The 14,314-nt window shown below is 52.9% G+C and overlaps 6 protein-coding genes across 8 annotated transcripts; 1 reads left to right on the forward strand and 5 right to left on the reverse strand.

Annotated features, from left to right (window-relative positions):
* Positions 1–177: 177 nt before the first annotated feature.
* Positions 178–5,184, reverse strand: ABB37_07053 (hypothetical protein; the record flags this gene model as incomplete). Of its 2 annotated transcripts, none has more annotated exons than XM_015805561.1 (1): positions 178–5,184. In XM_015805561.1, the coding sequence occupies exon 1, from the start codon at positions 5,086–5,088 to the stop codon at positions 178–180; it is 4,911 nt and encodes a 1,636-aa protein (XP_015656174.1). In that variant the 5' UTR covers positions 5,089–5,184. The 2 variants fall into 2 exon arrangements, with proteins under 2 accessions (XP_015656174.1, XP_015656173.1); XM_015805560.1 differs by having other exon boundaries at positions 178–5,175.
* Positions 5,185–5,623: 439 nt separating this feature from the next.
* ABB37_07054 (hypothetical protein) lies at positions 5,624–6,673 on the reverse strand (the record flags this gene model as incomplete). The annotated part of the gene is made up of 1 exon (XM_015805562.1): positions 5,624–6,673. The coding sequence occupies exon 1, from the start codon at positions 6,641–6,643 to the stop codon at positions 5,624–5,626; it is 1,020 nt and encodes a 339-aa protein (XP_015656175.1). The 5' UTR covers positions 6,644–6,673.
* A 480-nt stretch (positions 6,674–7,153) lies between these two features.
* ABB37_07055 (hypothetical protein) lies at positions 7,154–7,705 on the reverse strand (the record flags this gene model as incomplete). The annotated part of the gene is made up of 1 exon (XM_015805563.1): positions 7,154–7,705. Exon 1 carries the CDS (start codon positions 7,640–7,642, stop codon positions 7,154–7,156), a length of 489 nt encoding a protein of 162 aa, XP_015656176.1. The 5' UTR covers positions 7,643–7,705.
* A 524-nt stretch (positions 7,706–8,229) lies between these two features.
* On the reverse strand, positions 8,230–10,363 carry ABB37_07056 (hypothetical protein; the record flags this gene model as incomplete). The annotated part of the gene is made up of 1 exon (XM_015805564.1): positions 8,230–10,363. Exon 1 carries the CDS (start codon positions 10,204–10,206, stop codon positions 8,230–8,232), a length of 1,977 nt encoding a protein of 658 aa, XP_015656177.1. The 5' UTR covers positions 10,207–10,363.
* Positions 10,364–10,795: 432 nt separating this feature from the next.
* ABB37_07057 (putative mitochondrial hypothetical protein) lies at positions 10,796–11,445 on the reverse strand (the record flags this gene model as incomplete). Of its 2 annotated transcripts, none has more annotated exons than XM_015805566.1 (1): positions 10,796–11,445. In XM_015805566.1, exon 1 carries the CDS (start codon positions 11,342–11,344, stop codon positions 10,796–10,798), a length of 549 nt encoding a protein of 182 aa, XP_015656179.1. In that variant the 5' UTR covers positions 11,345–11,445. The 2 variants fall into 2 exon arrangements, with proteins under 2 accessions (XP_015656179.1, XP_015656178.1); XM_015805565.1 differs by having other exon boundaries at positions 10,796–11,415.
* Positions 11,446–13,345: 1,900 nt separating this feature from the next.
* ABB37_07058 (putative dynein heavy chain) lies at positions 13,346–13,978 on the forward strand (the record flags this gene model as incomplete). The annotated part of the gene is made up of 1 exon (XM_015805567.1): positions 13,346–13,978. The coding sequence occupies one exon, from the start codon at positions 13,346–13,348 to the stop codon at positions 13,976–13,978; it is 633 nt and encodes a 210-aa protein (XP_015656180.1).
* Positions 13,979–14,314: the final 336 nt, after the last annotated feature.

The following is a 14,314-nucleotide window of genomic DNA, read 5'->3' on the forward strand; positions in this document are numbered from 1 at the left end:
AAAAACAGTTCTTATTGCACGCAAGCGAGAACAAACAGCGGGGGGTGCATCGAGGCGGTGTCTTTTGGCGGGTGCTACGGTGGCGTGTGCCTCAACTTTTCAAGAGCAACCGAAAAGTAACTCACCACGGCTGCGATCAATGTGTTTGCACCCATTCGCCAGAGTTCCACTTTGCCCTCACTTTGACTTCAGCAGTCGTGTACTCAGGCAGCGGACGTACTGCTGTGGAATGGGAAACGCATCGAACTGCTTGCACAGCTGGCGATAGCGTCGTCCGCTGCACGAGATCTTCACGTCGTAGATGTATTCAACGAAATCCATCTCCAGCGGCGCGGTGCCGTAGAGTGGCCGCTGGCGAAACTGCCACGTCAGGCTGCGCATCACAATGCCGTTGAGCCACTGCGTGAGGTGAACGCGGTCACTGGGGTCTCTGCATTCAAATTGTACCTCGACACCACACGCAGAAACGTTGATATGCAGCAAGATTGCACAACCGTGCGGACGACACTTCTCCAGTGCGGCGAAGACGTCTTCTGAGTTGATCCCGTCGATGCCGGCGTTGTGGCGCAGAAAGAGCAGCCGAATCGTGTTGGTGAAACTGAGCTCGGAGATGGTGATCCCGTCCATGAATGCACGAAAGAGTGAAAACATGTCGCTCTGCACCTTGGAGCTGCCAACACCGAACGTGAACACCGCCTTCGCCTTCTGCGTCTCGCGCTCGCGTCGCCGGTGGTCTTTCGCCTCAGCCGTCAGGAGAATATCGCGGACCGGGACGAGGTCGGCTACGAAAGGGAGGTGCCGATCTAACTCATTTCGCAACGTGCGGAAGCGTGCAGGGGTGCAGTACTGTTGCATCTTCGAGACTACATACGTGGCGAACGACTTCCAATCTCGCTGGTTGTCCGCCGTCTGGATCCCACCAGAGAGCACGGCGTACTTGGAGCCGGAGGAGATTTTGGGAAGCTGACCGTTGAACGCCTTCACAAGAATGTGCGAAAGCAGATTGCGCTGCTGCGGCTCGTAGGGAAAGCGGAAGGTGTTGCCGGTGCTGCTGGCCAGGCACGCCATACCGCACGAAAACGGCGTGAGCGGCTGTAGATCAACTGCGACGATGCACTGCAGACCTAACGGAGGTGCCTGTCGGTGCAGGGCAGCACACACAAAGTCCTCCACGTCAACTGTGGTGCTCGCGTACGGTTCCACCAACGGTGACTCACATGGGTAGATGAAGTTTTGCAGGTCCCCCTCCGGCCCCTTCGCGCGGTACCGCTGCTCGTACTCTCGCGTCACCACGATGGCCTGCCGCATCTCGCGAGACAGCAGCTGATTCATCTCCTCGTACTCCTGTACAAGGCCATCTCTGGCAAACGCTTCCTCCTGTTCCAGTTGTTGCCGACTAGTGCGCAGCGCGGTTTCGATCCGGCGCCGCTCCAGCTCTATCTCATCCTCTGTCTGCCGCTTGGGACGTGTGGGGGGAGCCGCAGCTTTTTTGTCCTTACCGCGTTTCTTCGATTTCTTCGCCGGCACCGACTCCGCCTCCTTTTTCATCTGCGCCAGGAGCTGCTGATACGTGGCGGTCGCATCGCATTCTAGCTCCGTGCGCCGTGCCTGCTCCTCCACGCAGATCGCCAGCGACTCAAACCCAAGCACAGGCGGCTGGCGTAGGTTCAGCGCACCGCCGTACCCGCTGAGGTAGATGAAGTTTAACTTGCTCGTGTCGATCTGCGTGACAGCTTTCAGCAAAGTCGCCACATCAGGGTCCTCAAGCCTGGTGACTTCGTAACCTTGCTGACGCAGCGCCTCCTCGAGCGCAGAGACATCGTTATCGATGGGCGGGACACCGCAGCATTGAGGATGGTGCAACGTGACGAGCAGCGCACCGAGCTGCTGCTTCGGTTTGACAACAGCGTTCATACGAAGACCTCGGATTTCCTCCACCTTGCGGTCGTTCTCGAAGCGCTGCGCGCTGCGCTTTTTTGCCTCGTGCTTAGCCACGTGCCCGCGCCAGTTGCGTTGAATCAACAGCGATGCGTTTTCTCGAACCCCGTCAATCAGCCGCTTGTTGAAGAGACTGACAGCAGCCGCCTCGTCGCCAGACATGCGCGGATACACGCGGTGAAGCAGGTGCAAAGATGAGCCGAACTCGGCATTCAACAGGCGGGAGTGGAGCACCACCGGCAAATACCACGGCCGCCCGCTGTTCTGCAGGCTGCGGATGATGTCGTCGGTCACCACCGTCTTGTTTCGCGCATTCAGTGGGCCGAGCTTGGCTGTTACGGACGGCTTCAAGGTGTTGCTGAGCAGAACGGATTCTGCGCCTTCAATCATGCGGTTCAACATGAGCTCGCGCCGGCCTTGCATGCCTTCGACCATGTACGGATAGTGCCACTTGAGCATGTTGCAGTCGTACGCGGCGTCGTCCGGCAGCTCCGGCTCGCGAAAGTGGAGTACCGTCGCCCGGCAGTCACCGATGCGCACGGTGATCATGAGGTGCCCTCTGGGGGCATCGGCGCTGATCACGGCGTTGATGGACTCCTCCAGCCGTGTGATGCTGTCCAGAACGTGATAGCAGTCCTCCGGCAAGTCATACCACGACTTCCACTGCACCCCGGACGACTGAGAAAGGTAGTGCGGCATGCTGGTCAGCTCGTAGAACTCCTTCGAGTAGATGTCGTAGATGCTCTCGTGCGCAGCCCCCTTTTCACCAAAGCTGCAGGTGAAGACGACCGCCGCGATGGAAACCCGATTGTGCACGAAGATCCGCACGTCGCGCTCCGTGGTGGTCGCGCGCTCATCGGCTTGGTCAGACGGCGCGGGAATCCACATCACGTCGTTGCGCCGCACCACGTTGGTGTCGGAGTTGATAAGGAGGCCGTGGTTATTGTGGCACGAGTAGTCCTGCATCACGTACGCCCCAGGCCCCTCATTCATTTGCAGCGTCACATAAGGAGAGCCGCGCAAGGAGAGGTAGAAGCGGCCGATCTGGCCGAGAAAGGGCCGCTGCACCTTCCAGTTTCGCACGTTGTGCCCGCCAACGGCGATCCAGTTTTCGAAGGTGATAAAGCGCGTTGGCCCCTCGCGACACACGAACAGCAGATCCTGCAGCGCGTCATCGACCTTCACCGTGAACTTGTTGGCCTCGCTATCAATGCAGCGCCAGACAAGCGTGTGCCACTCACCGTCCACCAAGTTGTGCCGCTCCGTCCCACGCAGCAATGCGGAACAGCACACACCAAACGCGTCAATAATGTAGAACGTCGTGTGCAGTTCGTGGTAGCGAAATCGGTCCTTTGAGGCGACCGGTTCGGCGTTGAGGACGATGCCGAACTCCTGCATCTTGAAGCGGCCGTCGGTCACGCCGACCAGTGTCATCATGCACGACGAGACGTCGGTGCGAAAGCGGAACTCCATGCGCCAGTTGTGCATCAGTTGACCGAACAGCGGCAGCGTGCCTACATTCATCACGAGCCTTCCGTCGAACGACGGCGCACTACGCGGAGCTCGTTCCTCGACTGCGTGCAGGTTGAGCAGTGTCTCCCGATGGTCAGCCGGGATGGTGTGCGTCACCTCGGGCAGCGCCGCGCTGTCCGACACCAGCAGCGGCCAGCGTACAATGGGGTGCGCGGGGTCGCCGCCGGACCACACCCGCAGCTCCGCTATTGTGCCGCGGAACACCATTGCAGGGGTGTTTTCCTCGTCTAAAAACCCGCCGATGAAGAGGCGGTGCGGCCACGGGTTGAAGGCGATGGGGTGTTCCTGCTGCACCAGCTGCACGTCGATCGCCTTCGCGTCCACCTCGCACGTCAGCTGTCCTTCCTCGATGCTGTCCACGCGCACCATCAGGTGGTGGAAGTGATCACCGGATGTGAGGCCGGTTTTGGCTACAGACGCCACAGCCTCCATCACTCGGTTTGCCGAGTCGCGAAGCACGACGCGGACAGAATCGGGCATGTCCTCGTACCAGTTGAGGCTGACCTGAAAGAGTTGCCCAAGATCCTCTCGCTGACCCTCCATTACTTGTATAAGGACCCGCTTGCCATCTGCAACTTTAAGGTCGGTTCGAATCCAAAAGTCGATCGTAAACGCGCGGATCACCTCGTCAAAGTTGGGGATGCCCGGCAGAGCCATGACGGACGAGGTGCCGTCAAACGCGTAGGTAGTGATCTTCTCTCCCCAGCCGTTCCCTGCAATCGGTTCACAGCTAGCACCCTCGACGGTCTTGTTGAGGTCAGACAGCAACAGCGCCGTGTTGCGTCGCTGCAGCTGGTTGAAGAGAACGGTGTGGCTTCGCGTGTTTTTGGCAGCAGAGTACGAGGCTGACCTAGAGGCTTGACTGGTGCGCTGCATCGGAGGTGCCGCCACAAACGTCTGCGGCGTCAACGAATGCGAGTCGTTGACGGGCGGCTCGAGCAGCTCATTGTGTGCAGCGGAGATGATTCCGTAACGGCTTTCGGCAGCCGCTCGCCGGTCTGCCGGATGTGCATAGCGGTATTCCTGTCTCAGTTTCGCGATTCGCCTCCGCAGCTCATTCGATAAGCGCACGCCTCCCTCGTTGCTCTGCGAAGCGTTTAAAGCCTTGACGCTTTCGTCCTCCGCGCGGTCGCCGCCGTCCCCAGAGAAGCCCACGACGCTCATCCGCAGCAGGCGCTGCATCTGCTTCTCCTTCGCAAACTCATCAGCAACCACCTGCATTCCGTACTCCGCGGAGGAACGCACCGCATTTAGAAAGTTGATGAGCAGTGGCTCAAGGTGCGCTTCAGCGTTGGCGCCGCGGTGGACGACCGTGACATTTTCTCGGCGCTGCACGCACTGCGTGATGTCCTCGAAGATCCACTGCAGCGCAGTCGCCTCCACGTCGTCGTTACCGTCCCACACAACACCGTTGTAGGGAGACACGAAAAAACGTGGAGGAACGGGATATCGGACTACCTCCAGTGCGTTCCGGATCTCCTCTGCTGTTGGCTGCGCACTCTTTTGATCATTGTAGATGACCGCGACGTGGTCCTCGAACGTGGACCACACATAGGCGGTGCCACCCTTGACCTGCCGCTGGTGTTTGGGATCCTCCACAGAGAACAGAAGCACCATCGTGGAGAACGCCAAAAAGAAGAAGAGAAGAAACTCTGCTCAACACCGTCGCAAAGCAACGACAACAATGAAGTACTTTCTCTGCTCTAAGGAAGCTTGTTTGATGGTTGGAAAATAATATAAATGGAAACAATGGATTGAGAGACAGCAGAGTGGGGACATAGGAATGGTAAGAAACACGACAGTGCAATACATGAAGGAAAAGGTGTCAGAATACGTGCGTCGTTGTATTTAAAAGAACAGAGGCACAGTGCGCATAAGTTGTCTTCGAGAGAATTCCGCAAAGACAGCACGCGTATTGTGATGCAGGTGAAGAAAAAAAAGGAGGTGCCTATCTTTCATTCATCCATCGTTCGTTCTTGATTTTTCTGTCACATTTCCTTTCTGGAAAGGAAAAGCACCGCATTGTCGCTCGGTAGTGGCTTCGATTTCATTGATACGTCACGCACAGAGAGTCGTCTGAGGCGCTGTCTATTATACATCGATTGCATCATCCGGAACACTAACAAAAAAAAGTGAAAGAACAGAACGACGTCTACTCCTTTTTCTTACCCTTCTTCTTGCCTTTTCCGGCGGAAGACCGCGTCGCAGAAATGCTGACAATCTGCTTGTAGATGACTGGATCGGTGCGCTCGTTTACACGGAGCGCAGTCACAGATTTGCTTGCTTGAAGCGACTTGAGCAAACACTCACACACGCCGGACGTGAGCATGTTCATGTCGAGGTCAACCACGCGTAGGGTCGCTGCGCTTTCGATGGCCTCACAGAGAGAAATCACGGTCGCCGTGTTGCCAACGCAGGCGGTGTCTGCGAGATCGAGGTCCGCAATTTTTGATGTCACACAAATTGCTTTTGCAATATCATCCACGCCGCTGTCGCCGATGTGGTTTCCGCGCAGCGACAGCGTTGAAACGTTCGATTCCTTCACCACACGTGACGCAAGATAGCTGGCGCCTGCTGGGCCGATGTCGCAGTATTGCAAAGAAAGAGAAGTGACGGCGCTGTTCCACCGCAGGCCGCTGCAGAGCTCCTGCACACCAGCGTCTCCCAATGGATTGAAGTCGAGGACGAGCCTCTCTACTGTCGCGTTGTTGCTAAGAAAGTTGCCCAGCTGCCGACAGCCACGAGAGCCGATTGCGCAGCCGGGAAGCTCCAGACGCTGAATGCCAAACGGGTTGCGATCGGGTAGGGGTTCGTACCGTTTCAGAAACTCACACAGCGTGAGGACGCCATCGTCGCCGATCAGGCTGTGGTGCAGCTGAACGACGCGCAGGTACGGGTAGGGCTGGAGCGCGTCGTTGCAGAAGGCCTTCAGCTCAGCCAGTGCTATTTCACCGCGCACAAAAAGAGGGATTTGCGGCACGCCGGTCTGTTCCCCATCCTTGACACGGAGCAGCTCCGCCTTCACACGCTTCGCGAACGGGGCAAACTGCTCGCCGAACGCCGCGCATCTTTCGAGCAGGCGCCGTAGGTCAGAATCAACGTGCAGTTCTTGTGCGACGGTGATCGCCGGCGCTGCCGTCTTTGCTCGGGCCGCAGCTTGCTTGGTTGCCATTTTCTACTGTGGGTTTCGTCTACGCGACGCTTGCAAGCGGAGAAAAAGTTCGAGAGAAAGAGTGACAAGGAGAAAAAGAGGAAAGTGAAGCAGAGTTGGGCCACACAGTTCCATGAGAAATCCTCGAGACACCTTTTGTCTTCCTGGAGAGAGCCAACCCAGGGAAACAACGTCAGAAAACCGCGTTTCATCTGAACTCACACCGCTGCCAGAGTTAAAGAGTCGCTGTTGAAAACAAGAAAAAAAAAGGAAGAGCAGTTTGTGGGAGGCCAAAAGCGTTACACACAGACTTCAACTTCGTGTGAGAAAAGCCCTTCTTTGACTTTTACCTTCCTACTTTTTGCGACCGAATGTGGCCTTGCGTTCGCAGCCGCTACACTGCGTTCCCAGGCAATTCTGTACACTTTTTTTTTCCTTTTCAGTTACACGGAGCATGTATGATATAAACATTCTCAGACAACAAAGTGTGGGTATTGTACATCAAGAGCAAAGAGGAAAAACATAAACACTTCACTCTTCAGGTTCTTCAAACAGCATACGCCGCAACTCCAAGAGGTCAATCTGCCCATCTGCAGAAGGTAACAGGGCTTGAATACTTTCGGCCGCGTCTAAATCGTTTGCGTCCAACGAGAGAACGGTTTTGAGCTCCTCCAAGAGACTTGGCAACTCGGATGCCTCCATGTAGCCTGTCCCAGTGCGGTCATACCTGCGAAAAAGCGAGTCGATCGGATCTACCGCATCACCTTGCTGCGCTTTTCCACGGGAGTTTGACCCTGGAGGAGCACCCGAAGTGTTCTTCACATCGTTGGCGCCACTTTCCGTCAACTGACCATCCGCGTCGAACGGCGCAGGATATCCGCTCAGGATGGCAAAGAAATTTGCACTGTACTTGTACAAGTCCGTAGGCTTGTCGCGCATAACGGCCTTTGTGTATTGCTTCATAATGGTACCGAGCTCCGGTGGCACCTTGATTTGTTCCGCAGAATACATCGCGTTCATTTTTGAGACCTCAACAACTGTCTGCACGTAGTCAGGCGTACTTTAAAGAGCTAAGCGGTTTTCTGAGAATAGGTACAGAAAAGGGAAAAAAGAGAAGAGAGAGGAGACGGAGGAAAAGAGGAAATGAACAAATGGAGATCATCAACACATGACTAACAAAACCGAACGTTTTCATTCTGTAGAGCGTGGCACACACAGTACAAACAGTAGCAAACACGTCTATTAGAAGCAGAAAAAAAGTTTTGTGTTTTCGCAGCGGACGCATGAGCACGCGACGACTACGAGCGAGTGATGCACCCGTGCACGCCCATCGAAAAAGTCAAAATCAGAAGCCAGGGACTTTTGCACAAAACACTGTGAGAATCGACTCTGTTTTAATAGTGATTTTTCCTCTTTTTTGACAAGAATTAGAACTCTATGAAACACACGTAAGTGCATCTATTTTGATGCTGCAATCTATGAGAGCATCTATCTATGAAAAAAAAAATACAAAACATAATGGATAGATGCGGTGCTATTCTGAAAAACGCATCAAGGGAAAAAAGGAAGGCAGCAGAAAAAGCGAAAGTCCACTACATAGGCGAGCACTACTTTGATAAATGGGCAAGTGCCTCGTTTTGTTCCATAACAATTTTGTGCAGTCGCTCTTTCGACTCGGTGGCTTCACGTAGAGCGTTCTCTATGGCGGACACTTTCCTTTCTAATTCTTCATGTTCCGCTTGAAGATCATCGTACAATTTTCCAGCTTTGTCGCGTTCTTCTTCAGCAACAAGTCTTGCTTCACGCTCCCGATCCAGTTCCTCAGAATCATGCATTTGCCTTTGCTGGCTATCGAACGAAAGAACTTCGCGGGCAACAAGACGGGCGTTGGCCTCCTCAAGCTCCTGCACATGATTCCTCTCGTTTGCCAATTGTGCACGCTGACGAGTCGCATCGTTAATCATCTCGTCGCAGCGCTGGCGTAAGAGAAGGTTCTCGTTCTCTTTGTAAATGACCTGATTGCTTAATTCTCTTAGGCTTTGGTGTAGCTCTTCGAGAGAGCGATCTTTGGCATTCACCATCTGCTGAAGATCGTCGCACTTTCGCTCCAGACCGGTTGACTCATCGTCGGAGCGCGCAAGGCGTTGGTGTAGTGTCTCATTTTCATATTCAAATGACTGCAGGTCTAACGTCAGCTGCTGCTCTCGCAAATGTAGCGACTGCAGCTGTTCTTGCAAGTAAATCATACCTTCCTCTTTTGAGGCCATCAAGGCGCGAACGTTGTCGAGCTCCCTTTCGAGAAAGCGCTGATTCTCCAAAAGCGACTCGTTTTCCTGGGCGACCTTCTGATATGACATCAGTATTTCTTGTACTTCGGCGTCTTTCGCCTTTAGAGAGTAGGCCATTTGTGCTTCTCTCTCCGAGAACCGCAGCAACTCCGCTCGCAAATTCTCGCTTTCGTTCGCAAGTAAACCAAGCTGCTGATTCGCATGGTTCTTCGTCACGGATAGTTGCGACACATCCCGTTCGTACTGGCGGAGTTGCTCTTCCCAGGTGTCCCTGTCGCGTTCGATGCGTGCCTTTTCCACGACGAGTCGTTGCTTTTCGTCTTCGAGGATGCCTATCCGTTCGCCCAGCATTCTCTCCGCAGCAGTTTGATCACTGCATCTTTGCTGCAAGCCGCGCATTTGCACAGACAGATTTTCCGCATCACTCATCGCTAGTCGCCTTTGCTCTACCTCATCAGAAAGCTGTCGTTTTGCAGAGTCTAACATTGCCACGGCGTCCTTTTGAACTGCGCTCAGGTCATCCAGCCGGCTACGCAAATCGTCACACTCTCGGGTCTTTTCTTCCAGTAGCGCTTGTAAGCTGTACGCAGCAGGCTGCTCCGCAGCCACGCTATCCTTTTCCGGTTGCGCTGTATTCACTTGACACGCCTGCGTTGCGCGCTCCACCACGTCCGTTTGCACCTCCATAGAAAGCGACGCATTTTCGGTGCCGACGTATTTGTCGTCCCGTTGCACCTTCGCACGTTTCTGTGCTTCCGTGACTTGGTGTTTTAATGCATCCCTCTCCTCTGCTAACCCTTCAATCGCCATTTTCAAAGCCGTAATAACAGAAGAACGTTCGACATCGTTGTCATCGGCGCTGCGCTGCGCAACCGCGTACTCCTGCTTTCTCGTTTTCAAGAGAACCCCTAATTTACGAACTTTTGTCTGCAACTCATTCTTCTCGATGCAGGCAACGCTTTTTTCGCTATTCACAGTTGCCAGCTGCTTCTCCAGAAGCTTGCAGCGTTTCAGCAGTTCTGCGCCGTCACTTTGTCCACTGCTTTTGCGCCGCAGTTCTTCAATTTCGGAGTTCTTCTGCGCGACTGCCTCTTCGTACTGCTGAATTGCCTTTCGAGCGTCCGAAAAAGATTTCGTTCGAAGTGTTGCAAGTTGATCTTCCAGTCTCTCCACCTCGCAGTGCAGAAACGCTATTTGCGAAAGCAAGTGTGCAGTGTGTGCATCTGTACGAGCTAATTCCTGTGCAGCGTAGCCTGCCTCGGGTTGCTCAGCCGCAACATTCTGTGTATCTAGCATGTGGATTGTGAAAGACGAAGAGAAAAACAAATACGTATTTTATTTTTCGGAAGCTTAGCCTTAGCAAAGGCAGAGAGAAAACTCGTCTTGCACAGTTCAGCCAGTAGAATCTTACGAGGTCTATCGAGCAGTGTCGATCAGCGAGAAGTTAATACGCTGGAAACAGAGGAGAGAGTGATAAAAATAAGGTGAAATAAAAAGAGGAGAAACAATTAGGGTTTTTTAAACCGCGGAGACTTGAGAATGTGGCGTATATTCTATAAATGCACTAACAACACGAATAAGCAGAGGGCTTTCTTGTATTTTGTTTTTCCTTTAGATAGCCCAAGAGGAAAAGAAACCGGTTCTCCTCGCTTTGGCACACGTTAGGCAGAATTCTGCCGAATCATCACGTCGAAAAAAAAAAAAAAACATATCGTGGTGATCGTATTAGACGAGAGTCGTAAATAATGAATGGAGCACTTCTTTTGTAACTTTTTTTTTCGTTAATCACGTATTTGTAAAGAGGAACGCATAGTGGCAAAAGAAAACAGCAACTATCACAACCATGATGCCATTTTTTAGAAAAAGAAAGACATAATAAAAAAGACTAACGTTTATTAAAATCAGAACGCTGTCTTTCAAAGAGCTCCCGCTCGAGTTTTTTGATGCGTTGAGAGTTGTAGGAATCTGCGCCAACAACCAACAAAGGAACAGAAATCAACCCCACGCAAAAACCACCCATAAACGTCAGACCAATTTTTGCGGGAATGCGGTTCTTAGGGTTCCGGAAAGCGACAAAAGCCGCAGAGAAGCTGCCTAAAATGATGCCGGCGTCAAGACCGCGCTGCATTGGCTCACAGGACAGAAAAAAGCGCCACTGCTGCGACAGCGCACGCCGCCGCGCCTGACCAATTTCGAGGCCTTCTTGCTCAATAATGTACTGTTTAAGGTCCTTTACTTCTGAGTCTGGGTACATTTTATTTGCGTCGCGTGGGGACTGAATTTGTTTCATCATTTCTAACGTCTCCGGGGAAGCAACTTTGTACCTCCCGGATTGAACCAGGTCATTGATATTGGTGGACTCCGGAGGATTGTCCTCGTAACGCGGCACCTGGGCCGCGGAGACCTCTGCGTGCTTACTTCCTTTTCCGCCCATGACTTATCGATATATTTTCACGCTTTCCTACGTCCTTTCCTTTCTGAGGAAAAAAGGAAACTCTCAATACCTACCGTGTTGTGAAGGAAAATGCAAAACACTGCAACAACGAGACCGGAAAACGGTAAGCAGAGAGAGAAGAAGAGTGGCAAGCTAGTACTCATGAGAAAAAGTGTCCGTTTGAAAGCGTCGAAACGAGCGTTGAGTCTCTATTAGGTGAGCAGTGAAACGAGTAGATACTTGGCAGGCGTTATGGGAGCCAATGATCAAATCATTACCAACGCACCGTGGATTGAGAGCAGAAAACGGTGATATTTTTACTCTTCAAGTCGCTGCGTGATATACCCGCGTCGAAAAGCGGTGTGCCTCGTTTAAACGTTCATTTCACACACCACCGCTATGGAACAGCTTTGCCAAAAAAGCGTAATCAGTTTGGTGAAAACTTCCACTGTTGTTCTTTGTTCAGCTCATCATGGTCGTTCAAAGTTGGTGCGACGCAGTCGTACCGTGGAAGCGGCTTTAATCAAGAGAACAAACGATGTTCCACAGAGAGAACCAACTCGCTGACTGTTTTTGTGCTCTCTGACCAGGAGAATAAGCAAATTCTTCTTCCGGCTACAAAGAGAAAAACAGGAAGCCAGGCAGAATGCAGCGACGGGCTTGAGGTGACAACAGTATTCACTTCTGAATCAACCTTCTTCGTTTCCGGTCATCTACTCTAATCCTACCGCACGCAACGAAAACAACTGTGCAAACAGAGTCATGAAATTTAGAGACAGCCTGATCTCAACCAACCATCCTTTTTTATCCGGACTTCTTCATGGGTTCTCTTCATAAAAAAAAGGCATACACACCAATAACTTGAGATTCAGGTCGCTTTTAAGATCTGTCGAGTTTGGAACCGTATTCTTCGTTTTGCTTTCGGTTGCTGCAATCCTCGTCGATATCGCCAAAAAAAGAAGCATTGATCTGCTTGTGTTGGAGGTGGATGTGCTGATGCTATCCGATTGCCACGAGAGACGAGCGAAACTAGCAGGCTTAGGCTTTTCTATCGGTAAAACTAGAGTTTCTGTTTTGTACAGACGCTAATGCCAACTTATCGAGCAGCGTAACAAACGCGGTAGCAACGGAAGAACTGCAATTCAAGATGTGCTCGTCGTGAAGAAACGACGAATCTTAATTGAGCCTGCGCAACAATTTTCCAGTTTTACCGTCGCTATCCTCCGGGCAAAACACATCGACTTCTGCAATACCACTGTAGCCGCAAATCGTACTTCAGGCGACACCAAGAAAATGTACGGTTGAGAAAGCAATGCTGATCCTGTTCTCAACACCGACAGGAGCTCGTCACGTCGGCGTTTTTAAATTCAAAAGAAGAGTCATTGACCCATCTGATGCTTAGCAATTATTATCCCGCGACACAGTGGCCCCAAAGTGTTGAAAGTTTGAGCGTCGCGCCGCAATAATAATACTCGTAATAGCAACACCTTTTGAATCCCACACGACATCGGTAATGTAATAGTTGAAAATGCAAACGGAAGAAATAAGTGATTCTTCGTCTTGTTTTGTTCGCTTCAGATGCACAGATGAGATTATCTTTCTAATTGCGGGAGTGGCACTTCGGGCAAAGAACTCAGCGGGAATGTGATTGCGCCGCGTTCAGAGCAAATGGAATGAGAGCCGCAAAAGCAAGAATCCAACAGTTGGAGATTCGCACGGATGCGTCGAGAAACGGCTGAACGGAGCGGATGGGTTTCGTAAGAGTTGGCACCACGATCGCGTTTCTTGGGTGTCGTGCTACGATCGTGCGTATCTGCAACGGGAAGTATTTTGAGGTACAGGCTGCTTGTTGTTAAAACAGAAGGCGTGGTGTCCGTTTTTCTTTGCTCTTTGTTCGTGTTTGCAGTTATGCGGGGAGGGGGGGGGGGACGCGCAGGCCATAAACGCGAAGACAAGCAGGCAGACCCGCACGCGCACACTTCAACGGAGCAGAGCAATCACATGGCGAAGCGGAAGAAGGAAATTGAGGCGGTGAAGCGTATTGGGGAGCGCACGCGCAACATTTCCCTACCTGTTGCCCACCTCGGAGCCATTCTGCTCTTCTGCGTCACGGAGCTCGCCAACATCGATCCTATGTACCAAAACTCGCTGCAGTCCTACATGTCCATCTTCCAGGAGGCGTTGATGAACAGCGCCAAGTCGAGCGAGGTGGAAGAGCGCACCGAGGCCATCAACACCACCTTCAAGCGCAGTCTGTACCAGCGAATTTGCCGGTCCCTCTTCGCGCGAGATCAGCTGCTCTTCTCCTTCACCATGTCGCTCAAGATCTACGATGTGGACCCGACGCTGTTGCGCTGGGTGCTGATGGGCGGCTTCGAGGAGGAAGACCACCACGCCGTGCCGAACCCTTTCACGTGGCTGCCGGAGTTGATCTGGAAGCTGTTGCGCCGCGCGGCGACGCAGTTGGACGGCTTCGCTCACTTGACGGAGCTGCTGCAGCACTATGAGATGTTCTTCATGGACTTCCACGAGTCTTCGAACCCGCTAGAGCTGGAGCTGTCCGGTGTGCTGAACGACGGAGTGCTGCAACGTCTCGCGCTCAACAGTCCGCACACCGCGCCAGCTTCGATGTGATGAACCCACCGCTTCCTCAACGCTCGCACGGCAACAGGCACAGGAGACGAGCAGGGGCGTGAAAGGGAGTTGACTCTTGTCGGGAGTTTCTTGAGAGACAGGCGGCCGCCACCACGATAGCGGAGGTGAAAAGAGCACCAGCGCGAAAGAGAGGCATGGTACGGCGAGGGCTGCGACAGTTGCGGCGATGTCTGTGCCAGATGTGGTGGTGGTCGACTCGAGGGCCTGGCCACGCCGAACACAACACGGCCCACTGCACGGCATGAGAGCCGGATACTTTACTGAGTGAACCGGCAGGCGAGCAACGAGGGGGGGGGGGGTAATGGTCCATCTGTG

The sequence above is a fragment of the Leptomonas pyrrhocoris genome (assembly GCF_001293395.1).
Source record: "Leptomonas pyrrhocoris isolate H10 chromosome Unknown, whole genome shotgun sequence".
Taxonomy (NCBI): Eukaryota; Euglenozoa; class Kinetoplastea; order Trypanosomatida; family Trypanosomatidae; genus Leptomonas; species Leptomonas pyrrhocoris.